Source organism: Hydra vulgaris, chromosome 04 (genome assembly GCF_038396675.1).
Source record: "Hydra vulgaris chromosome 04, alternate assembly HydraT2T_AEP".
In the NCBI taxonomy this organism is placed as follows: Eukaryota; Metazoa; Cnidaria; class Hydrozoa; order Anthoathecata; family Hydridae; genus Hydra; species Hydra vulgaris.
The window spans coordinates 16,447,546-16,474,918 of record NC_088923.1 but is presented as its reverse complement, the minus strand read 5'-3'; the positions used below and the strand labels follow the sequence as shown (position 1 = coordinate 16,474,918).

The window sequence follows — 27,373 nt, the reverse complement described above, 5'->3', positions numbered from 1 at the left end:
GCCAAGCCATATACGCATATATTTTATTTTTGATGACTTATGTTTTTACGACTTTAAAGTGCATTTCGATGACAGTTTTAAATATAAAACATAAATTTATTTTTAAAAATATACCAAAATAAGATTATACATGGGAGTTATCACTATCAAACTTAAAATTGAATAACATCTCGACTTTATAAAATCATCTCTGAAAGAATCTTTAGCAATTTTACCGATGCAATCTGTAAAAATACCAGCAGCTTGATTAGTTGAGTAAGTATAACCAAGATCAACACCTTTTTTTTGATTAGCTCTAGCAAATCAGGGAAATCAGAAAATGAATGTTCTTTTTTTGCCAAGTAGTTAACTGGATTGAATTTCTTCTTAAAAGAGTCACGATCTTTTTCACCCATATCTTGCAGCCCTTTTTTAATATCAGTATTTTTATTCATATATTCTTTAAAACCTTCCGCACCTGTTTTACTCTGATACTCGATGAGATGTGGTTTCTTATGTTGTTTACTATTGCAATGACATATTACGCTGTCTTTTTTAATTGACGGAGTTCCAGGGCAGAAAATCCAGGAAACAGAAAATTTTTTAATGTTTTTATTACGAGCTTCATATTGCTTGCAAATCAAGCAGCGTAATCTTACAACATCATTTTCCTCGAAATCATACTCAGACTTTAAATGAAATTCTTTTTCCCATTTCAAAACAGTATCTAATTTACAATGTTTAACTTTAGTTTTTGGTAAGAAAATGGTGCCACGTTTTCAAACATTTAGTTCACTTGATATACAACGATTTCAATTTAATATATTTTAAACTTTTAATTTTAGAAGTTTTTAAACCTTTTCAATTTGCTTAAAATAATTGTAAATTGGAACGTTATTTCGCAAATTAAAGCCATTGAAGTCTTAAAGCCAATTGCAAATTAAAACCATTAAAGTCTCATAGTTATGAAATAGGTTCTTTTATTTATCAATTATTTATATATTTACTACCATCATAAAATTTTTGCATACTTATAATAACTAACCGTCACTGACAATAACAAATAATACCACGCTGGAATATTCTGGCAGTGTTATGTATTATAAGCGTTATAAACAATATTATATTTTGTTTTTTTAAATATATCTTGTTTTTAGTATCGATTTTTTCATCCCAATTATTATTTTATTATATCTATATTTTTAATTATTTTTACTAATGTTTTTAATTATATTATACTTACTGGTGTAAGCATACAACATGGCCCCCATGCCCATGGCCGTAGAGAGGGGGGTTAGAATTTATTATCCCGGGACCCGGCTATGTTTAAAGGCCTATAAGAAAAAAGAGAGGGAGAAAAAAATTGAGCCAATTTGGCATTACATGGTGTGTATTTTCAGCCAAGGTAGGGCCCGCAAAAAAATTCCTATGCTCCCCACTTTTTTGAGCCACAATGGCCCCCCGTCGCCCATGTGTAATTTATTCGTAGAATAGCTATTTATTTTTTGTAGTATTTATTTTTTATTTTTAGTCGATTTTGGAAGCTAATGTTAAATGTTGCTAACTGATATGGGTTCTAACAGTGGGAAAAATAAGTGACGCATTTAAAAATAATTACCTGAAGACGTTATTAAGCCTATATTATTTATAAAAATAGTTACCTTAAGACGTTGGAATGTCTTAGTTAAAAAAACTTCTTAAAATCAGAGCCATTACTAGACCCTAGCAGAGCCATTACTAGAACCCTCACGGCTCCCTTAATCCAGTAAGGTAGGAGGGGAAGAAAGCAAAATTTTAGGGACCTTTTTCAAATTTTAGAGGGCTCTTTAATAAATATGAGGATATTTTTTTTAGTAACCAAGCAGTAACTATTTAACTTTGGTTGTATATTGCCATAAACTATTTTGGGGAAAAACAATAGTTTTTTGGCAATATAGTCACAAAATGTTGTTCTAGTTGAAAAAAAAACTTTCTTACAAAGGATTATCCAACGAAATAAGAAATTCAGATAATGACAATTTTTTAGACTTGCTTGAACTGTTAAATCATTACGGTTCAATTCTTAAAGATTACTTTAAGAAGTACAAGAATCGGAAGTTCAAGATTACCATCTAACAGTAGAGTAACAAAATCAACCCATCTCAGTTTGTGCAATCAAAGTTCAGGAAATCAATCCATTAACAAAGTTATCAACACAAGCTGAAATATTTTTAAAGGAGAACTGAGTTGATTTCAGTAAAGTATTCCGAAACGAGGTAAAAAATATTTGCGAGTTAAAAATTATAAACAAGATAAAAAATATAAACGAGATAAAAAATATATAGATAATTCATGTTGCGAACCTCAGGAATTACCTTATTCTTTCGTTAAAACTTCTTAATTGAACACTCTTTTGATTTTAAATCTATTTTCTAACAACCTGTACTGCGTTAACAATATTTTGCACAGTTCCAGCAACCTTAACGAAAGCTTGTTTAGTAGAGGTGTTACTTGCTCAAAGATGTGTCAAGAAAGCCTCATAGATTTGGCCTTTTTTTGCCATTGAATCCGAGCGCAATATCCACGTCAAAAAATTTTAACTATTATTACCTCAAAAGTATCTTTTATGTAGTAATATTTCTCAAAATTATCCGTTACCTAAATGTTAAGTGACAAAAAAATTTTTTAGTAATAATTATGTTCAGAAGAATTAAGAAGACATAATCAATATCAAGAAAAAGTAATCTTGCTTAGTAAAAGCTAATTATTAAACTCGGCCAAGAAAATTAGAGGAAAAATATATTTGAAGCTTTTACCTATTAAGCTTTTACCTATCAAAAATCGAAATAAAACCGGCAAAGGTGTCTTTAGTCATTAATTATATATCATGCAAATTTAAATGTCAAGATACTTTTGATAAGAAGGGCAACTAAAAAACTGACTATAACTTGAAAACCACCTCCTTTCGTGAAATATATAACAACAATATATTAGTACATGACCTTACAACATATATAATATATAATCAAAATAATTTTTCAATGAGAAATTTATAACACAATATTAAATTTGTTTTTTTTTCAAATAATAACCAGGTTTTTGATAATACTTAAGGAATTATAGAAGATTTAGCATTTTTGGTAATACCGAAAAAAAATTTTCTGCTTGTGTTATTTTATTTTATGATAATAATAACTATTTATTGCTAAAGTTTGACAAAATAACAATTAAAATTTTAATGTTTATAATGTTTAACGAGAGTGTAATAAGTACACTCTATATCAGCCGGTAACTTTATGTTTGCTTTTATATATTTGTCTGATCGTTTTTTGAATACTTTTACTAATGTAGATAGCACGATAGATAAAGGAAAAAACGAATATTTAGAATAAAATTTTCTCTTTGGAGACAACATTCTTTAATTAATTTCTGATTTGAATCGAATGAGATTACTTCTGTATGCAAATTGTTCCAATAATTCTTCAGGTTTTATTATTGTTTTTGACATACTTAGAAATTAAACCATTTAACTTGTATTAAACCGTGGACAATTTTGAAACACTCTTATGTTTTGATTAAAAAGTTAAATTTAAAACTAAAATTTAAAAAATAAAAAAATATTTTATCAAAACTCAAGAAATTTACAACTTTTATAAATTATAAATTTAAAATTTTCTGATTTGTTTTTCGTTGCAAAAAAAAAACACTCTCTATAAAAAAACACCATTTATAACAACTTATGGATCATTATTTTAGCAACTTATTAATTTAAAAGCTATTTACTGGTCTAACTTAAAATGTTTTTATATCTATATGATTAAAAGTCAATACGCATCAATAAAATTAATGTTACTAAGGTAACAATAAATATTAACTTTAGTTAGCAAGTTTATAGTTATTAATCCAAAATATTGTAAGGAAAATAGCATTTAATTACCAAGTATGATAAGTACAATTGCATCAAGTCTGATTTTATCATCTTTAAGTATCACATAAGAAGAGGACAACAAAAATAAATATACTTTAAACTGGTGCGATATTACCATAGCAATAAACAAGGTTTAAAGCAAAAAAGACCATTAACGCATATTTAAAAAGTGTGTAAATGTTGGAAAATGTATAATCAAGGCTGATTATACATTTTCCAGCCAAAAAATACCTGTTAAAAAACAGGTAGTTTTTGTTTTTATTTGACGAATGTTTATACAGGATAAATTACTTCGGAATTATTGCAATTTTGTGATCAATATAAGTTCTGTTATAAAATTATTCAATAAATTCAATAAAAATTAATCAATTGAAGTAATTAAGTTATTAAAAATGTTATAAAAAACATCATTTAAAATAAATTTTTAACAATAAGTTAAACAATTCAGAACTGAATTCAGCCAACAAGTTGAATTTCCTAAGTTCTAATGCTAGATCATTATAGACTCTTGCACCTGAGTAACAGAAAGAATTTTTATCAAATTCAAGTTAGATTTTCGGAATTCTAATTAGATTGCTGTTTCTTGTTGGTTTTGAATGGTTGACAACTTCAAAATAGTTAGTAAAGATTGAGCATGATAAACAAAGAACGCATTGCTTTGCTAATAGACAGGATGCAACAAGAATTTGCAAAAATGGTGATTTCGTGCTCACTTCATGCTTGCAGTTTGCATTTATTATATGAGATGCACGTGTATACAAAGAGTCTAGCTTATCTGTTTTTGATTTTGTCGGTTGAGGCAAAGATTTCCACAGTTTGTTAAAACAGGTATAATAGTCAACTGGAAAATGTGTTCTGCTGCAAGAGGTGTTAACAAATATCTAACTTTTTTAAGTAGTCTTAGTATGCCACAAGCTTTTTTATAAGGATTGTTAAAAAAAACTAATCGTGTTTAGTGTGGGATCTTGGTCAATACCTGTATTAAAAAACGTTTGGTGATAATGCAATGAACCTTGCTGTATTTATCTATAGTGATTAGGAGAATTACAAAAAATGTTCTTTCAGAACATTTTTTGTAATATTTTCAATACTCTAGAATACTGCAATAATAATAAATCCATGAAATAATAATATTAACAATATATTCATGGTGTAATAACTTAAAATTAACACTGCAATAAATCTAGATAAATTTCAGCCAAATGGGTTGTTAATAAAAACTTTTTAGTGTGATATCACAATGATATAAAGCGTGATATAAAAATGATGTAAAGAGCGGGGAAAAAAAAAACTGTTTAAAAGTAAAGTTTTCTCCACGGTCCAAATTCGTTCTTTTTCATTAATCAAGCACCAGTTAATTGTCTCCTTCATGTAAACATGAAACAGCAGGAGAAAAACAAATTAGAAATCTGTTCATGGAATCATTCTAACGTTTTAGACTGATCAAAAGCTGGTGATCAGGAGACCAGCAAATACTAGGCCAGGTGCGGAAAAAATAATTGTTAAATTTTAAGTGTTATTAAAATTACTATAAATAGTAAAATGACTCACATTGTTTCCAAGGAACAGATTACCAAGGGACAGATTATATATAAAATGAGCATAAAATTGAAAAAAAAAAGACTTTGTTTGAGTATCTAGACTTACCAGTTTCTTCTAAAGTTACTGGAAGAACAGTATTCAACATCGTTTTATATTCAGAACCTGAAAACGCAGATGTGAAACCCATAGGTAGTTGCTATAACTGTTTCATTATAGTCTCGTTCTGTGCTTATCATGTTCTCTATTTAATTTTTCTCATTTAGGCATATGATATTTTTTGGCACAGGAATAGTAGAAATCTCTAATTGTTTTAAAGATAGTAGTAACCTATAATAATGTAAGCAATACTATAATTGATAAATTTGTTCGTTGTTACTCATGTAAAAAAAGTCTTTATAATTTAGCCTTAAAACTTTAATAATATACGTAAAAACTGTAACAACGCAGGTCATTACTTATTAAAATTTATTAAGCAATAACTGAGATGCAGAAAAAGTCACAAAGTTTTAATGTTACAAGCTAGACAATAAATTTAATCTTGATTAAAAAGTTTAACTAAGACTGTAATTATAATAATTAATAATAAATATAAACCAATAATAATCATAAATATTATTTTAAACTTTTGCTTCTCTAAAGTTATTTAAAACGCTTTGTTTTTTTTATTTAAAAATTTTTTGCATGTTAAAAACTTTTTGTTTCAATGTTTTTATTTCAATTTTTATTTGTTTAAAATATTAGTTGTTTATTTCCCCTTACCAAGTAACGAAAAGTGAGGAATCAAAATAAGGTCATTTCCAAAATGCTTTTTATTTTTTTAACAAAAAAAAATCACAAAGTTATACCTGTCCATTCAGAAGCTGACAGGACACGCTGTCATTTTAAGTGGACTATATTTGGAAATCATCCGTTTAGCTTTGCACGCTATATAAAATGCAAAAACATGCATTTACTGATTTCAATTTAACTACAACTGATTTCTAATTACGAAACTGATTCTAATTTGAAAAACTAATTTTTAATTTGAAAAAAAAAAAAAACTAGTTCCAAGTGACGCTAACACTCACACTGTGTTAACCTTAAAATCGTTATTATTACAGTAAGTTAATTTAAAAATTGTCAAGTGCTAGCTACGCTTTTTTAGTTGCCGTGGGTAATTTTTTTGAGGTTTAAACACAGTTTTAATTACAATTATTCAATTTTTTATACGTTTTAATTAATTATTTACTTCATTGATTTCATTCATTTCTTTATTTCAGATCTTGATACACACCATTCTTTTTATTTTTGTAATAATCAAAGACTACATTATGTAAATATTTTTATAATATTCAAAGATTATATTATATAAATATTTTTATTAACCAAATTGTATTATATAAATATTTTTATAATATTCAAAGATTATATTATTTAAATACTTTAAATAATCTAAGATTGTATTTATATAAACATTTTTATTAATCTAGCATATCATTTAACTATATTGATCAAATTATATTATATAATCAAAAGTTATATTATATAAATATTTTTTATTAATATATAGTATAAGTATTTATAATAATTATTAGGTATTGTGGTTTATTCTCCTCCGGCTAGTTGCCATACAGAGACCACCATACCAAGGCACGCAAAGACATATTCAGCCCCCAAAGAAGGAGCGTCATAACCGCCTTACGGCGGAGAGTAAAGTGAGTTTTGGAAGAACGAAGTTATCTTAGAGCGAAAGATAGAAGTAATCGCGTTAGAAAGATAGCATAGAGAAAGAGGATTTATAATAATTATTAAAATACAGTATAAATAAATATATTTTTTTATTAATCGGCATACTGTTATCACAAAATAAAATTTTTAGAAAGCTTGTGGCTTCCAATTAAAGTGCTTTGAATTTTTATTTATCAATCAAATTTATAAAAATACGTAATGCTGAACGCAAAATAATAAATTTTAATTCTCTGCAAAAAATTTTTATTTTTTATTTACTTTTATACAAATTTTTCACGATCGGGGAACTGAAACATAAGTATGTAGTTACACGACCACGAACTGGAACAAAAGTATGTAGTTACTCAGTTATGCTAGTCAAATATGTTTGCTCTGACAAAATAAGATATATATTTTTGGTTTATAAAAGCAAAAAAATGTTAAACATTAATCAATCAAAATCTCAAACTTAAATTTTAGGTTGACAAAATTTTATTCACAAAAACGTTTTTAAATTAAATGTTATTTCAAAAAAAAAAGATGGTTTACAGTAGTACATGAATTAACTTTTCACATTTTGTCTTATCCTGGAAAAATAAGCAAAATTAATTTTTACACGTGTACAAATTTTTAATTTTTAACACGAAAAATTTTTTAATTTTTAATTTAGTATTCACTGCTGTTGGGAGGTAACAAATAGATTTAAAAAAAGAACGAATCGAAAAATATATATAACCTGCTAATAATATCATTGTTGGTGCAAGTTAAGTGAATTAAAAGAAAGTTAAGTAAGTTAAAAAAGGTAGCCCAAAAATTTAAAAATTAGAATTGTGATGCGGTTTTAAAATGGTTCAAGGTTTGTAAATGGTAAGTTTCAAAGAATGAATCCATGTAAAAAATGATTAGAATATACAAAACTATTTGTAAAGACAAATTAAAAAAAATTGTAATTCTAAATCAAATGATAAGAAATAATAAACTTTGTTGCTCTAAATAAATTTTTATAATTTTTTCAATTGAAATGTTAAGTTTGAAGTTATAACATTGTCGAATAAAAAAAATGTTAAAAATTTTTTACCTTTATTGAAAGAACTGAGTATTGTTTAGTTTTAGGAGTTGCTGTTGTTGCTTTTTTGTTTTAACCAAATGTAACAATAAATATCATATCCAAATTTGTGATTGTTGCTCCTCCACCTTACTCCCTGGTGGCCCACGTCTTAAAAAATACGTTTTTTTTTTTACGCTTTACACAAACAGTAAACAAATTTTATATTAAGACCTGTGTTAAATTATTTTTGATCATAACCAAAATTTTAACTTCGATATTTATATTACCTTATACACTCAAAAAGTATATAACAACGTATGAAAAATAAAAAATCTTGTTGTTTTGGATTAACGAAACTTTCGTAAAAATAAATCTTGTTATAAATTCATTAAAATTATTAATTTAAAAATACATTAAGGTGCATCATATCAAACTAGAAAAAATAAATTCAAAAGCAATTAAAGATAAAAGCTTTGAACTCCAAGTGTATTTCGACTGAAAGCACCTTTTTGGATACTTCCGGTCATTTTCTATCTTTGTGACGTCATTTTATTTTTGTTTTCTACAATTTTTTTCAAGTTACTTTTTTAAGTAAATAAACCTAAATGAAATAATTTTGTTTTCATTGCAAACTTTTTTGACACCCTTAAAAAGAAAATAATTTATTAAAAAGAAAAAGCATTATGCAAAAAATTCCATTATCTAAAATTTTTTTAACTTTTTAATTTTAATTTGTGTATTTTAAATGACGTCATATAAATATCGTTTTGCAAGCGGAAAGTTTTAAAAAATCAACATAAAACACACACAGAATAAACTTAATCATTTCTTTTTTTTTAATTTTGTGCTTCACGACATGTCTAGTTTGAAATTTAAAGCTTTTAGGCCGACTCTTTAAATGTTGGTTTCTAGCATAGCTACTTTTTTAATCAATCATTTTTAAAGCATCAATATATATATATATATATATATATATATATATATATATATATATATATATATATATATATATATATATATATATATATATATATATATATACATATATATATATAATATATATATATATATGTATATATAAATATATATATATATATATATATATATATATATATATATATATATATATATATATACATATATATATATAATATATATATATATATATATATATATATATATATATATATATATATATATATATGTATATATAAATATATATATATATATATATATATATATATATATATATATATATATATATATATATATATATATATATATATATATATATATATATATATATTAGTGATGTGCCGGGGACCCGGTAATTTGGTTGTTTTACCGGGTACCTGGAATCGGCCATTTGTTTCAGTACCCGGCACCGGGTATCTTGAAAATTTTTTTTAATAAAAAGCAACCATAGTCGTGCTTTAGTCGTACTTTAAATTGTGTCGAAATATTGTAAACAGGATTGCTTTTAGTTTAAAATTCAACCAATAAACTTCTTGTTATAAATCTATGAGTGTTATGGGGTTAATAACCACAAAGCCCTATTTACTCAATATAGATGTGTCTCACTTAAAACATATTTTAAAATATACTTTTGCAAAACAATCATAATATATTGCAAAAAGGAAACTGATTTACACGGATATTTGAATAGCTCCTTTTTGTGTGTAAAAGAATTTTTCGAAGTTGATAGAGTTAATTTTAACTCTATCAACTTCGTGGACTCAGCATAAACTGGTTCCGGCACATCTCTAATATATATATATATATATATATATATATATATATATATATATATATATATATATATATATATATATATATATATATATATATATATATATATATATATATATATTATATATATATATATATATATATACATATATATATATATATATATATATATATATATATATATATATATATATATATATATATATATATATATATATACATACATATACATATATATTATATAACAAAGATAAATTGCATATCAATTTAAAGGTTCAAATAGATCCTTATTTATTTCAAAAAATAGTTAAATAAAATTATTTATTAAATAAATGGTGATGTAAATGGCTTTCCAGTATTGTTTATAGTTTCCTACACTGAACTAATCAGTGTAGGAGGCGGATCCAGCTTTTTTTGTCTTTGAGATAACTTCCAGACATGGAAGCTAGGCCTGTAAATTGAGCCGAACGAGCCAAGCTTGCCAGGGCTCGGCTTGGCTCGTTTACATATTAAGAGTGTTCAGGCTCGGCTCGAGCTCGTTTCGAACATGAGATTCTTTGTTCGAGCTTGGCTCGTTAAGGATTAATACTGTTTGGGCTCGACTCGTTTAACATGTTGCTCGAGCTCGACCGGTTTAAAACTCGAAATAATTATTGTAACCTGTTAGTTTAAAGCTCGTTTAGTAAAAAAAAATTGTTTGTTAAAGGCTCGTCTGTAAATAATTTTTATTATATATTAATATATATAATATCACAATTTTATTTATTACATATATATTATTATAATATAAATGAATATATATATATATATATATATATATATATATATATATATATATATATATATTCGAGCTTTAATCGAGCCTATATGAACGAGCCTATGATGTTCAAGCTCGGCTCGTTTAATAAACGAGCCTAATTTTTTGTTCAAGCCAGGCTCGTTTACCATTCGAGCCGAACATGAACGAGCTCTTGTCGAGCCGATCACCGAGCCGTTCACGAACACGAGCCCGGATTTACAGCCCTAATGGAAGCTATCTCAAAGAACCTAATTTAAACCCCCTCAGTTTGAGAGGGTCACAAATTTTATATGGTCATAACTTTTGAACGCTCATATATTATACTATGAAACTTAATATTTATTGATAAATATAAGTTTAGTTGAGAATATTATAAAAAATATTTTATCATCTTGTTTCTTTTACGTTTAGGGCAGGAGGGAAAGGGGCAAAAATTTTTGGCTTTTTGGTTTCCAGGATCATCACAATTTTTTGCAAAGCTTTTTTATTTGACATTAAATATAATCTTAATGACCAATAAATGCTAGATCCAACCTTGCCAGGAGAACATTGAACCATTAATTAATAGCAGCGTTTTAAAGGTCCCTAATAAAATCTTATATATACCTTTTTTTAAATAGAAAAAAAAAAAAAATGGCAATATTTCAAAACTACAAGAAACTAATAAAAAGTTTATGTCAAAGTTATTTTGTTGTAAATGGGTACAATTTTTTGTTATAAATAGGCATTTGTTAAAGACAATTTTATGGTAAAATATTGTGAAGCAGATTATAATAATTTTAAAACGCCTTTTTTGAAAAACACATTTTTTTGTTTTTTGTTCAGTTTTTTTGTTATAACTGTAAGTAGCAACTATGTTAATTTGTTTTTCAAACTTTCTAAAACTGTTTTATCCTGTTATTTGCTAAGCATATTGATATTAGTTGCCGTAGCAACCTTTGTTTAAGGCAAAGCATAACTTGCTTCCCTATCCCTAAGGGAAATGGGGCATTTTTCAATGTCTGAAAAATCTGTAAAACTTTATATAAAAAGACTTGATTGAATATTTACAGTATTTTACAACTTTTTGTTGATTTTAAGACGTAATTGGTTAATGAAAAGCAAAATATAAAGAAATTTTATTTTCCAAGTTTGAACTTTTTTAAAATATAGTTCGCAATAAGAATAAAGAACTAATCATTTCGAGGCTCTAAATTTTGCCGCTATCTTTAAATAAGTGCTTGAGATTTGTGTCTCACTCGCCTCAACTTTGCAAGGGTACTTTTTACTTTATAAACTTAAAAAATAATGCTATAATTTAAAATGGTTTAAATGTATACCGTATTTTGCAACCATTACTGCCAAGTGGGGAATTTGTGCGTGTGTGTCTGTGTTTTATAAGTATCCTACCAAGTAAATTCAGGGACGGATCTAGCATTTTTTAATGTTCGAGGTAGCTAAGTTCCAGACATGTAACAAATTCCAAATAATTATATATTTATACTTATGTCAACATGTTTTCGCAAAAAATTGCGATGATTGAAATCTGGGAAAAAAAAGCCCTAAAATTTTGGCCACGACTGTCCCAAACAAGAGAACAGCAAGTTGATAACATTTTTTGTACTATACTTAAATAAAATTATACTCATCGATAAATTCTAAATTTTATAAAATAATATCATAGCCTTCAAAAGTTATGACGTAATAAAATTTGTAACCCCTCATTTTGAGGGAGGGTTCAAACTTTGAATTGTTATAATTTTTGAACACTAAGAGGTTAATGTTTGAAATTTAGAATTTATCGATGAATATAATTTTATTTAAGAATAGTGCAAATAATATTTTATCAACTTGTTGCTCTCTTATTTGGAGCAGTTGTGGCCAAAATTTTAGGACATTTTTGATTCCAGACTCCAATTATCGCAATTTTTTGCAAAGCATTCGTATTTGACATAAATATAAAGTTATAAATTTTCGGAGTTTGTTCCATGTCAGGAAGTTAATTCAAACATCAAAAAAGGAAAATTATCTCAAACATCAAAAAATGCTGGATCTGCGCCTGAAATTAATTTATTATTATTTTACTGAACATTCAAATCAAATTTGTTTTCTAATGTCATTTTTAGATAACTTACTTTAATCTAACACAGCTATTTATAACACCTTTTAACATTTATAACGTGTACCGTTTATACGTAAAAATGTTACCTTTATACATAAAAGTCTTCCTATAATTTTAAAGATTTATTTATGCAATCTTAACATATAAAAATCTTTGTTTCTTTAACACACTCTACAAAAATTATACACTATAAAAATTGTTAATCTAAAAATCAGGCCCGTACGCAGGGAGGGGGAAGGGTTGCATAGGGTGCGTAGGGTGCGTACGCAACCCCCCCCCCCCCACAATTTTCGAAAGGTCCACGTTTTATATAGTATTAAATTTTTTATAGGAAAAATTGCACCTTTAACCGCATACAGCATACGTTTTTCGTTTCATTTTGATTAGATTTTTCTATTCTAAAGTACTATACACTTTTAACGTCGCTAAGTCTTGTCGTTATGAACACTATAATGTCTTCATTAACGTTCGTACTATTATTCTTGACAATAAGTTTGTTTTTAGTGCTTATTACCGCAACCAGATGCTATCGTAAATTAATTAATTTGTTTTCTTTAATTTCTCTTTATATATTACACTTTTAATATTATACGTTTCGATTACCACATCAATTATTTCTCATCCAATATAGTAAGATGTCCTTTTTTTATTTATTCCGTATATTTTCATTGTTTATTATTATGTATGTGATTGTTGGACACAATGATAACTAATATTTTATGGTGCTTTAAATTGTTTTTTACGTTATTGTGTATGATATATATATATATATATATATATATATATATATATATATATATATATATATATATATATATATATATATATATATATATATATATATATATATATATATATATATATATAATATATATATATATATATATATATATATATATATATATATATATATCCTGTACATCCACATTTTTTCTAAAATTACTGGTGTTGCACAAATTTTTATCTGATAATATATTTTCATTTTTATATTTACATTGCTATTATTAGTATATGATATATTTATAACTTATTTTTTTTTAAATTTGCATATTTATTATTATGAGAAATTGACCATACTCAGTCACTCTTCATATACTATGGGGCGCAAAGAGCAAAATGAAAGAAAACGAATATCAGCAGCTAAAACTTGTCAATCTCTAGATGGATGGTGTACAAAAAAACAAACTGAAAATCATAATGAATTTCTCTATGAAAATGCACCAAATACTAATACCGCAATTTCTAAACAGCATGATTCTATTGATAGTCCTCCCGCTAAAATATCTTGTACTACCAAACAATCAGATTCTGAACCTCTCGCTTTCACCAATGATGTTGGTAAAATATTGAATGCTACAATGAATTATGAAGATTTGAGTATGGTCATGAGGACACTCGATGATAGTCAAAAGTTCTTTCTCTTGAATAATCACTTCAAGCCACCTATAGAATATATTTTTCCGTCACAGTGTCAGCGTCAATTCAAGGCAAGATACTTGACGGATTACAAATGGATGGTCTACAGTCCATTATTGAATGGCGCATACTGTAGGTATGGCGCAATACCTATCCATTGTTCGTTAATGATTCCTATCTCCAAAAGACAGAATTTGAAAATATTTGTAAATAAACCATTTACCGCGTTTCATAAGTTTTGTAATTCAATCAAGAAGCCAAATGAAAACATTGAAACTCGTTTTGATGAAAAATGAAAGATTAACATAGAAGGGAATCGACACATTGTAAAAAAAATAGCTGAGGCAATCCTTTTCTGCGGAAGATAGTGCATTGCTCTGAGAGGTGATCAAGAAACATTGTCGGCATCTGATAATTCGATAAAATACAACCCGGGCAACTTTTTGGCAGCGCTCCAAATTATTGCGAAACATGATGAAGCCCTACATCAGCATCTTTCCCATATTGGTATCAGTAATCGAAATGCGAAATACTCTCTCCGCCTATTCAAAACGAAATTATAACAATTATTGAATACGGTATCATCCGTAGTGGCTTGGTTAAAGAAATAAAAGCTGCTACGTTCTACATTATTCTTGCAGACGAGGTGACCAGCCATAATTGTGAGGTACTTGCATTTTGCATTAGATTTGTTGATCAAAACAAAGACATTCGTGAAGAATTTTTATCTTTTCTCCATATTCCAAGAATCACCGGAGAAGTCATTGCTAGCACCATGATTCAATTTCTGCAAAACGTCAATCTCGATTACAAAACATTCGTGGTCAAGGATACGATGGAGCTGCTAATATGTCCAGTGATAATGTAGGTGTTCAGAGAAAGATAAAGAATGAGTCTTCAAAGGCTGTATATATCCACTGCAGTGGACATTGCCTTAATCTTGTTATAGCCCATTCGTGTTCTCTTCCAAATACAAGAAATACCATTGCCAAACTGAAGAACTGTTGTCTGTTTTTCTTTGCCAGTCCAAAGCGCGAGAGTCTTCTGCAATCAATCATCATGAAGGCATTACCAGACATTTCCAAACCCAGAGAAGGTCTCATTGATCTATGTAGAACAAGGTGGTCTTCACGGCATGACTCATACAGACATTTTTATCAAGTATACTGCTACGTAGTTATCGCTCTGGAATATATTGCGTATGGTGCGAACAAAGATGCGTGCGGAGAAGATTTCACTAATGTTACATGGGATACAACATCCAGAGACAATGCCAATTCACTGCTGACAAGTCTTACGTCTTTTGACTTTATTATAAGTTTCTTGACTATGTACCAATTCCTGTCACATTTGGAAGGAATAACTGTAAAATTACAAGGCCGCACTGTGGATATTATCATGGCATACCATGAAATTGCTGAGGTAAAATCTGTTTATAAAGACATTTTAAGAAACATGGATGAAGAATTTTCGCGTGTCTACACCCAACCCGAACGAATGGCATATTCTGTCAACACCGAACCAACAAAGCCAAGGACTGTTGGACGTCAAATAATGCGCAACAATGCTCCTGCGATTAATCCTGGTGAGTATTACCAACGAAACCTCGCCATTCCATTCCTTAACCACATAAGCTCAGAGTTGGAGAGTCAATTTTCTGACCTTTCTATCCTCTCCTCTAAACTTTTGGGGCTTGTACCATCTACTCTCTGTGTAGAGGGAGGAGCATCTCTTCAAAATGTTGTCGAATTTTATGCAGAAGACTTACCATCTGCTGATTTGTTTCCCCAAGAGTTGCTTCGATGGAAGCATCGTTTCCAAAACAAACCTCCGGAAGAATGTCCTTCAACTGCAGCGCAAGTATTAAAAGAATGCGACGAAGAGATATTCCTAAACATTTTCACTCTTCTAAAAATTTATTATTCAATCTCAGCGACAATGCAAACGTAGTGCTAGTGCGTTGCGCAGGCTCCATACATATTCGAGAGCAAGTATGAAGCAAGAAAGACTCTCTGTTTTGACTGAAATTATTTGACTTCACACAAATTCAGTGTCGGTGCTTATTAAGCTTTTGTGTCATTATAAAGTTTATTTTTGTGTATTATTTTGGAAGCAATATATTTGATATGTTGTAAAAATGGTCCACTTTTTAAAATTTCGCACCCTTCCACCAAAAATCTTGCGTACGGGTCTGAAAAATGATTTTATATTTTGTATCTTGCGAATATTTTTCATCGTAGTTGAGAGAAATAAAAAAAAGCTAGAAATGTTATACACAAGCTCAAAAGACAAGCAAACTTGGAAAACATCTACTTTTTGTTGTTACACAAAAGTAATACGTTACATATAACAATTTAAAGAACAATTTAAAATAGCAATTTTAAGTAACAATTTTAAGTATCAATTTTAAGTATCAGTTTTAAGTAACAATTCTAAGTAACAATTTTAAGTTACAATTTTAAGTAACAAAGTAACATAACTATTTGAGCGTTTAATTGCTTTTTTAAAAAATGCGCGATTCTTAAATTCATAAACTTGGTTTTAAAAAGTTGACTAAAAGATGTGAATTTTTCGCTTGTGGGTCTTTATTATTTTATATTTTTGGTAGAAATATTTAAAGAATACCCAAATACACGATGATAAAACGCATATTTTTGAAAAAGAGAAATGAATTTTATAAAACTATATAGGTTTATTGCGGCAAACAATTTTCAACCCTAGTCAAAACAATCTAGCCACGTCAAAAATGCAGTATTTTTTTACTCTGTATATATTGCCAAATTTTTTTGTTCTGTAAAATGTTATCAAACTTTGAACATATTTGATAGATTATATGATATGGCTATTTATATATATGTTTTTAAATATTATTTTAAAGCTTTTTAAAAATATAAAGTAGTTTTTTATTTTTAATTTTATAAAGTTTTATTGGACAAGTATTTTATTTACATAAAATGCTTTGTTTGCAATGAAATCTGTAATTCCGGAAAGTTCTAGAACATTTAATGAGGTTAGAGATTTAATAGCTTTAATAGTTTTTACCAATAATAATTGTAAATATGTTTTTGCGGTGATTTATGACGGTGTTTTGAAGGATATTTTAGGAAAAGCATAGAGTATATATATATTGAGGAAAAATTTGTAAATAGCAGAGTTTTAGTTAGGAGAAAAGATTATCGTTTATTGATTTAATTTATCTGTTTATTGGTTTGTTGATTGCGAGAAAAAACTACAAAATCAAATTGGTGAAGTCTGCAACTCTTTTAATTCTGTTTTCATCTCAGGTCTGAAATAGCGAGTAAACAGTGTCTGAAATAGCGAGTAAACAGTGTCTGAAATAGCGAGTAAACAGTGTCTGAAATAGCGAGTAATAGTAAACAGTGTCTAAAATAGCATTCAAAATACTTGAACTTTGTGAGCTTTTGACATTTGTATTAAAATCTTTCTTTGCTGGGTCACTTGCGAAAAGTAAGTCAATGCGAAAACAATCTTGCTGAGTCACGTTACGATTTTTTAATTCAGATCAATTGACTAAGGTGCAAAAAGTTTAGTTTATCGTCTGATAACTTCTTTAAAAAAGGGTTCACTAACTATACTTGGGCTTAGGTCTGTTAGGGAGTGGTTAAAAATTTAAAGTTAAGACACCCCAAATAATTAACCCTAAACTTTTGACAACATTTGTTGTTGTTGTTTTTGTTTTTTGCTTCGGTTGATTATGGTGCCTTTTTCCTAAAATGCTAGTCTTCGCATTGGAAAATGCATTCTTTTAAAAAAAAAGTTGATTTATACATTTTCATACACCATATGTAATCAAGTTAAAAAATAAAATAAAAAAAAAGGAAAGGATGTATTTTGTAAGTTGTAAGGATGTATTTTGTTGTGTTGTTTTTTAGAATTTTATATCAAAATAGACTTTTTTTTTTAAAGTAGAAGTGTTAAACTTCATTTTTGCATTGTTTTTATTTTGCACTTACAATTGCTTTTATTGTTAATTAACTGTTCTTAAAAACTTTGTTGTTGATCACAGGCCCGTAGCAACCGGGTGGGCAGCAGGGGCATTTTCCCCCTCAATAATTTTTTAAATAGATAATTTTGAAAAAATTGACTAAAAAATGACTTAAAAAAAAAAAAAAAATCCTTAAAACTATTTCTGGGTAGTACTGCCCCTTTAATATAATTTTTGTTTCTACGGCCCTGGATCAGACATCAAATTGATATTAAAGGTATGTTGAAAACATTTTTGAACCTATTGAGAAAAGTTTTAAAACTTATTTTCTACGTCATGCCAAATTTCATAGAAAAAGATTATGTAGCAGATACTTAATTTTTTGTAGCAGAATAAGTACCTAATTTTTTGCTTTTCCGAATTATAATAGGAAGGAGGGATGGGGGGGGGGGTTACAAATACTTTTTTTAATAAATTTTTTTTAAAAAAAAAAAAAAACATGATTTTTTTTTCCAAAATTATTTACTCTAAAATATTTTTTTCATTTCAGAAATAAATGTATGTAGCATTTTAAACATTAATGGGACCCAAAAGAAATATTTGTGTTTTTCGTGGAGCAGCAAAAGAACATGTAGCATCTAACATTAAATTGTCTTCTTTAAATTCAACAAATATTCAAATTAAAAATGGGCATATACTGTTTATATTTATAAGCAACAATGAATCATACAAAGTTACAGAGCAGGTTAATAAGCTATTTAGTTTTAAAATCAGTAAATATAAAAATTTTCTCTCTCGTTAATGAACCAAAAAAATGGGCATGCAATTTTTTAAGAGATTCTAAAAAGTTTGTTGATTTTTGTAATAAGCCTTTTTTATGTCAAATAACAACATTGCCAGTGGCATTGTCATTGGAATCAACCTTAACTTTAAATAGCACTTTATCTTCAATAGTTGTTTCATCTCCTGGACATAATAGTTTTTTTTCATTATCTGATTCAAAGCCATTGTTATCCAGATTAAAAACCGACGAGTTGACTTCCAGAAAAAAACTTCTCAAACAAAGATAAAGCATTTTAAAAAGTGAAATTGCTACCAAAAATTGAAAGCATAAAAAAGATGTAAAGGAGTTAAGGTAAAAGATTAGAGCAAGACCCAGATCTAAGCTTCTCAATGAGATCATTTCTCGCAAGGACAAAACAATCCGAAATTTGCGTAATAAGTTAAAAGCCCAGCGTTTAAACTTAAAGTTGAATAAGCTTCATATAGCAAATTTCCATTTAAAAAAACAACCGGAATTAGCCCAATTAAACTTTTCTTATGAAAAAGCCATCTTATGCCAACAACTTGCTGAAAAAAAAGTGGAGTACAATGCCTCGCAGAATGACATAGTTATATTACAGGAAAAGATAGAGCCAATGAACCAAAAATTCAATAAAAACATCCGGTATAAAAAAGTATATTCATCAGATATTAGGTCAATAATCTATGAGATGCTGGCATGTCAAGTTCTCACACACAGTGTGCCACAGCTTCTTCATAAAGCTACAACTCAGGAGGGTGGTCATGTCAATGTTGTGCACTTAGCAACATAATCTTTGTGTATGGCTGTAGCTATTGATCAACTTGCTGGAGGTAGGGCTTATGATTATATTACGAGGTTTTTTGGATAATCTTGCTAAGTTGTATAGTGACTATTATCAAAAACAATACACTGACGTACGAAACAGTATTATTGGCAAGATATCCCATACAATGAGTGATAGAGTGGCAGTGAACTATGCAACAGTAATAAAGTTAAACACTTTATTGAGGAAATGATTAAATGAACTAAACTATTACATTCCTCCATTAGATACAATCAAAAGTGCTAGCAAATCATCAATAAAAGCCTTGGAAACTTCAAAAGGGAAGCTTTTTGGTAGAGACTGCATTGCAGCAAACATTTTTGTTCAGCTCAATAAACTACGTTACAAGGATAGTAAAGATAAATAAATATTATTTATCACAACGGTGGCAGTTATTAACAGTTGTTTTGGTTTTTGTAAATTTTTTAAGCAGTAAAGAAATTTATACAATTAAAGTAATTTAGATATGAAGTAATCGTAAATTTTGTACTTATCTTATGGATTCTTATAGCTTTAATTGGGTGTTTACTATTTTTCGTCTGAGACTGACGAGTTCGTGTTGCTTGGTGGTACACAGATTTATTCTGTTTATCGCTGTCTGTGAATATAAACTAAATGTAAAACAAATATTTTTGCTATAAAGCTGCATAACATGTGATTCCAAAAAATCTGGACAAACTTCCCGCCAATTTTTTCTCCGCGTAAATTTATCAATTTTGATTGGCTCGCACGCCATTTTGTAGAGAATTAAATTCTCTACAAAACTCATTAATTTTATGCAACAAATTTGAAATGATGAAAAAAGTTACTTCGAAACAAGATGACGTAAGAAAGCGAGTGTACGAGTTTATTGAAATTAACCCAGAACTTTCCAAAAACGCAATTGTAAAACATTTTATGATAGAAATTATTCCAAAATCTACGCTCTACAATATTCTAAAACGAAAAGACAACAACAGAAAGCAGTTAAGACGACAAAAAAGAAGATCAAACAATTGGAAAAAAAAATCGACCATCAACATGGAATCAGTCAACGTTCTCTTGCTAAAAAATTCATTGTCAATCAATCATACATATGCAAAACGATAAAGCAGAAGACATCATTCATTATCATAAAAAAATTAAGGCTCCAAAAAGAACTCCTGAACAACAATCTCTTGTTCGTCCAGAGTGCTCTAAATTGATTGAAATTTTTCGAAAAAAACAGGTATTTCAGGAAACAGTGGATTTTATTCATCAGATGTTACTACGACACCAAATGATGTTAAATTAAAAAGAAAATCAAAATTTGAACAAAAATTAAACCTATACATAAAACGAAAAATTCTACTAAAATGGTTTACGGGTTTAGGAAACAAATTACTCCGCTAAAATGGCATAGATCGTAAATCGAATGGCTCCATTTATACGGTTAAAATTATAATTAATTATAAACTAAATATTAACAAATGTTTTCCCAGAAGGATATACATTATGATTTAATATAAACTTAGAGAGTTTTACTACCATAAAATAAACAAATATAATATAAACAAATTATAATTTCTTAATAAAGTATTGATTGAATGTTTTCAATAAAGCAGTATAAACGGAATTTAGATATAAACTATATATAAATTGAATATCTGCGCTAAAATGATATACATTTCATATAGCATAAGAGATATAAATGATCAGTGACTAGAATTTCACCCTCTTCACTGAATACTTCTATACTGGGCACCTGTCTAACTTTTTTGATCATTGTCTAACTAACACTAACTCCGATAAAATTATAGCTTCTTTCTCACTTACGTTTTTACAACTGTATGTGTTCCTTAAAGTAACTGGATTCTTTTCGGGTTCAGATACGAAGTTATACAAGAAAAACCCTAATTGTTAAAAACATACGGAAATCAGTCCTGCAGTTACTTGCTTAATACTTACTCTAAAATAATCTTTTTTGCATTTTCGCTTAGGATTTAACGGCCTGATGTGTTTCAAATAGTGACTAGACTTTATCTCTAGTTGCGAACAATATTTAACAGACTATTTATTAAATGAATATTATTATTTATACATAAATAAGCTATTAATTGTGTTTTTATCTTGATCTAGTTTTTGTTGATAAAATTATGATCTTGATTTTAAATCTGAATATAACAAGCTTGTTAAGCAGATTTGCTTAAAATTTGAAAACAAGCGATTCAAAACAAGTCCTCAATTTTTTTAATTTAATGATGACCTAAAAGGCTTTGTTATCTTTTTGGTCAGCAATTGCTTGCCCAGAGGTCTAATACCCGGCCACAGGGGAAATCGTCTGCACATCCTTTTTCATACATGAAAAGTTTTGATCCATCACTACCAGAAACTTCAGAGTTTTCTGTAATCTGGAGAAGCATTATGTGGAGGACTGAGAAGTAGCCTGTTCCAAGACTTCTCATATGCGACCGGTTAGATTTTAAGCTGTGATTAGTTTCGTAAAATTTTGTTTCAATATTTATAATGGATTATTTAATTTTAGGTATTCGTCAAATATGTGCTTTAGGTTTAATTGGTAAGCTTCTGACTGCTCTCTGGATAACTAAGTTCTATGTTGCACCAGCTCAAGGATTAGACTACTTGGCTGGCATCCAGGTGATGCCAGATAAGTACTCTAATCCTTGACCTGGTGGATCTATATTGCAAATATAGAAACTATAAGTTTCTCTAAGTTACTTTTATACTTTTGAAAAAATTTTTTTTAACATTTATACTATTTTGATTAACAATATTAATTTTTAATATTACGACTTAAATAAGCTTACTCAGTGTAGTTAAGGCAATTTTAAAATACTATAACGTCTGTATGATATTTTGTTGACTACGACATATTTCCGTTAAATGATCAGGGAGTATATTCAGCAAACTTTTTTTTTGCGTAAGTTTGGCGTAAGTTCAAAACAGTGAAATTCTTAATCACAAAACTTGTGCAGTTGCGTTTAACAAAACTTCACCAAGCTAAAATGGTATTCACGAAGCTAAAATGTAACCATGAGCGAGACTAGGTTTTTTCAAACTGAGACGAGACCGAGACGAGAAGTTAGTACTTCTCGTGAGACCGAGAACGAGACGAGATAAGAAATTTAACAATTTTTGAAAACAAATTTATTAAAATCCAAATTTAAAAAAAAAAATGTAAACATGGTTTTGACAAATAGACACAAATGACATTGGTCAAATGTAAACAACTTTTTCAAATATTAATTCAAAATTTTTTTGCCAAACTTTTCCAACAAGACAATGTTTTCTCTGATTAAGATGATTTGTTTTACTTTTTCTGGGTGTAAGTTGTGTCTGAATGATCGGACGGCATTTCCACCTGAGCTAAAAACTCTCTCTGATTTATTTGAACTTGCTGGAATAGCTAAACTTTGTCTAGCTAATGAAGAGAGTTCTGGCAATGTATTTGAATGCAATTTCCACCAATCAAGAATCGGAAAGTCTTTTTTGGCATCAGGGAGATATTCATACTGGCACATTTTGCTCAAAATAGGATTCAGTTCAGATGTTGGCTCTTGTGTTTAAGTCTGACGTTTAACTTGCACTTCAGTTTTGAATTAGGGGACAAATCTGCTGAAAGGACTCTGGCAACAGGTTGGCACTCAACATTATCCTTAACCTGTGAGACTAACCATTCTTTTGTTGTTTGAAATTTTTTGAAGAGCTTCAAGTGAAGTCCCTTTAAAGCAGGATTTAAGTAGTTTGCTGCAGCACTCAATAAGATTCCATTGTGACAAAGAGGAAATCTTTTCTCAACGCAGCTTTTCAAGTTTTTTGCATATACCGTAGCCATTTTTTTCATCCGTCTCAATAAATTGATCAATTTTGTCATGGATTAAATAAAGAGAATCGGCGACAGTGTTAATTGTTGGAATAGACTCAGCCGACCACGTTTCTGTAGCTTCTTTAAGTGTCAAAATTTCTACTGCTCCCTCGATTGATTTCAACTATGATGCACTGATGGTCTTTGAAGAAAAAGTATCTTCCTTTGCACATAAGCTGATAATTGCACTCTTTAGATGTAGGACAGAAGCCATGCAAATCCAGTTCACTAATTCCATCTTGTGTCAACAGATTGGCGTAACTGTCTAAAATTGATTCCTTGAGCGTCTGATTCAAGCAACTCAGCTGCAACTGATGACTGGTGAGTTAAAGAAGTCAAATTTTTGCATGTTTGCAACGCATCATCCATTCCAGCAGTAATTCCAAATGAGTATCGAACTGCACATTGCAAAATATGATTGTTGCACAAGTATTGGTCAAGGCGCTTTGACAATTTGACTGCAAGTTTCATGTTTTTTGCCTGGTCGTTCACGCAGTACATTGGCGAATCAGCAGGCAAATTTAGTTCTTCTAAGAAAGAATCCAGCTTTCCTTCAATTAGGGACATGGGGTGTCCAGTGATGTAGTCTCCAATTTTCGTCAATAGCATGAAAAGTCCAAGAGATGTAGCTGTCCTGAGCTCTAGAAGTCCAAAGGTCAAAAGTAAATGCAGCACTTTTTAGATTTGGCGTAATCTCCGGTATTATGCTCTTCATTCCAGCTTGAACTTCTCTTGACCGAATTGAAAGCTTTCTTGAATATGTTGTTCTGTGATGAAGGCTCAGTTTAGGGTTTGCAATGTCAAACAATTTCTTGAAACCTCTTCCTTCGACTGCTGAAAAGGATGCCAGATCAGTGCAAAAGTAATCCAGAATCCAGAGTCAAACTGTTTTTGAATGGAATTGTTTTTGTCATATTTGGGCTTTGTTTCAAGCATTTCAACCATGGTTCGTTGTTTCTTCTTAGGAGGAGGAAGAAGAGAGTCGTCAGTTTTTTCAGAATGTTTAACGTAATCTTGGCTGTGTTTTTTTTCGAGGTGACGATGAAGTCCGCTTGTGTTTCCATCTTTTGTTTTCAAAGACTTTTTGCACACCTTGCATTCAGCACCGTCACTTGTTTTTTGAAAATATCTCCAGATTTTGTTTTTTCTTGGTGACATTTTTGATCGCTGAAATGAGGCAAGAATATTTCTTTTCAATATGAACAATATGTGTCAAGTTGAATTCCACTGGTAAACTAATGAAATTAAGTCGAAAGTGCACCATTTTATACAAAAAGTTTTTGTATTTAAAATCTAATTAAAAATATTTAAACCTAATTAAAATTTTTTAATTAGATTTTTAAAAAAGATCTAATTAAAAAATCTAATTAAAAATCTAATTAAAAATTTAATGTGTTTTTGTCAAAAACAAATTAAATTTTTAATTAGATTTATTAAAATCACGGAGTCAAAATATTAATTAATTAAAAAAAAAAATTATTAAGCATTTTGTAAATTACAATAATTTTTAATTTGGAAAATAATATAATATTTAAGTCTCGTTCTACTTCTCGCGAGAATTTTCTATTTCTCGTTTCTCACGAGAAGTCCCATTTCTCACGAGAAACGAGAAATGGGACTATGGTTACTAAAATGGTATTCAGCAAACTTTTCAAAAACTTGTTCAGCTCAATTTAAGCAAGAAAAGTTACGTTAGCCATGAGCTGCTTTAACTTTGGCGTAACGTTAAAATCACAAATATTAGAAATGGTGTGATATTATTATGATTCATATATTGTCAGATTGATACAGAATTTTATTATAAATTATAATATATGCAATTTATGTATATAAATTGTATATATTATAATAAAGTAAACAATAATCATAGATATTAATACAAGTATAAATGCATCATAATAATTTAACAACTTATTAACTTAATAACATCTTAATATATAGATGTTATATTATTATAAATATAGTAATAAAACATCGTGTATTACAATATAATATTATTGTTATATTTTTGCATCATATGATCAAATTTATTATCTTATAATTGAAATATAACAGCATAAAATAGGACCTTAATATATTTAAACTATATGCATTATGATGTGGTATTTTAAATTAATATTGATATATGTGGTAGATTATTCCAGCTTACTGAATTATACCAATTCTTGCGCAAAACTCAAAACGATAATGCGTTTTTAAATTATAGCCGTTAGAAATGTTCAAAACATTAGTCAAATGTTCAAAACATATATTCAAAACATATAGTCGTTAGAAATGTTAAAACAACTATTTTTGGAACATTTCTAACGGTTATAATTTAAAAACGCATCCTTTTTTTGAGTTTTGAGCAAGAATTGGAATAATTCAGTAAGCTGGAATAATCTACCACATTACTCTATATAGAATGTGTTTAAAAATTTCATTTGTATATAACTAAATAGAGTTAGTCAACACATTAACAATGATTTGTCACCAATCAAGTTGAGGAGCAACCCAGTTTCTTCAGAAGCAAAAAAGCTAATACCAATGAGGCTTTTTTTCAAAGTAACTGGAAGTTTTCAAAGAGTTATTGGTACTGTTACGAATGAAGTTTGAAAAAGTTGATTTATCGACGACTTACTTAAACATAGCTTTTTTCCTTTTTCAGAAATGTTGTCAAAAGGTATCCTTGATACAGGTTTTTATTTTTCTATTTCTGAATTAAAAAAGACATTGGAATATATCCTAATGCAGATTTCCTTTTTGCTTGTTAGCAGTCATGATTACACCATTTAATCAACTACACCAGAAAAAATATATTTCAATAAAGTTCCCCTTCAAGTAGATAGTGATGTGTCGCAATCCTTTGATCATCTCAAAAACCATTGGAGATCACAAGAGAGCATTTGTATAGCATATGATAGGAGCACTTCAGTGCTCCTAACATTTGCTCAACCAAACAATGTATTGCAAAATATATTTTATGTGCAATTTGCTGGAAAACCTTTACAATTGCTTAGGATTAGAAATTCCAGATGATATAAACTTTGAGGACAATGATGAAGATGATGCACACTATGTTCAGGCTGAATTAACACAAGTCAACCAATTTGACTTGGCATTGTACAAAGATCACTAATTAAAACTTTATTTTTAAATCGAAGGCGATAACAAATTGTTGAATGTTACAAGGATTTTTTTTGATGTTTTGTATAGGACTTGTTTAAGCATTATGCAAACTCCAAACTTATGTTCATACTTATGTCAAATTAGTATACAAATTTTTAACTATTTGTATTTAAAAAAAATACTATTTACGTGATATTTATAATTGAAAAAAATGAAAATTTTTTTAGTTTTTATTAATTGCTTATTAAACAATTGTCAAAATTTATCTGCCCCTTATAACCTCTCTGTAGAATAATCAATTCTGAACCCCTTCCTGCCTCTTTTCTACTTACAATTATTTTTCTTATTTTTTATAATTATATTTTTCACTAAATAAATATTCAATAAAAAGTATTTAGTTTTTATAGCAGAGTTTTAAAAAAGTATTATTGCCATTTTATTAGGCTTTAAAAAATATTAATTATTAATAATCCCTAATTTAAATTAGTTAGAAATTATATGAATTCAATATTAGAAAAAATTTGTTTTATAAAATTACGAAAACTTGGTTCATTCAAAAAAAAAATCAACTTGGTTGTTTTTTTTTGCGTAAGTTTTAG

General features: G+C 28.4%; 2 protein-coding genes across 5 annotated transcripts in view; one reads left to right on the top strand and one right to left on the bottom strand.

Moving 5' to 3' along the window:
* The window catches only part of LOC105843157 (D(2) dopamine receptor), an 81,063-nt gene that overhangs the window by 13,848 nt on the left and 39,842 nt on the right, over positions 1–27,373 (bottom strand). The window contains exons 1-2 of one of the 4 annotated variants that reach the window (XM_065795594.1): positions 8,471–8,563; positions 8,214–8,351 (exon numbers count right to left, since the gene is read on the bottom strand). The gene's annotated coding sequence lies outside the window, so the exon portion shown is untranslated. Of the gene's footprint in view, positions 1–6,273; positions 6,496–8,213; positions 8,412–8,470; positions 8,564–27,373 lie in introns of those variants that run through there. The other 3 variants (XM_065795591.1, XM_065795592.1, XM_065795593.1) reach the window with 3 other exon arrangements.
* Positions 13,233–16,386, top strand: LOC136079598 (52 kDa repressor of the inhibitor of the protein kinase-like). The gene is made up of 2 exons (XM_065795596.1): positions 13,233–13,462; positions 13,897–16,386. Exon 2 carries the CDS (start codon positions 15,098–15,100, stop codon positions 16,196–16,198), a length of 1,101 nt encoding a protein of 366 aa, XP_065651668.1. The 5' UTR covers positions 13,233–13,462; positions 13,897–15,097; the 3' UTR covers positions 16,199–16,386.

Coding starts and splice junctions, on each gene's coding strand:
- LOC136079598 (XM_065795596.1), top strand. CDS start 15,098: ATGTCCAGTGATAATGTAGGTGTTCAGAGAAAGATAAAGAATGAGTCT.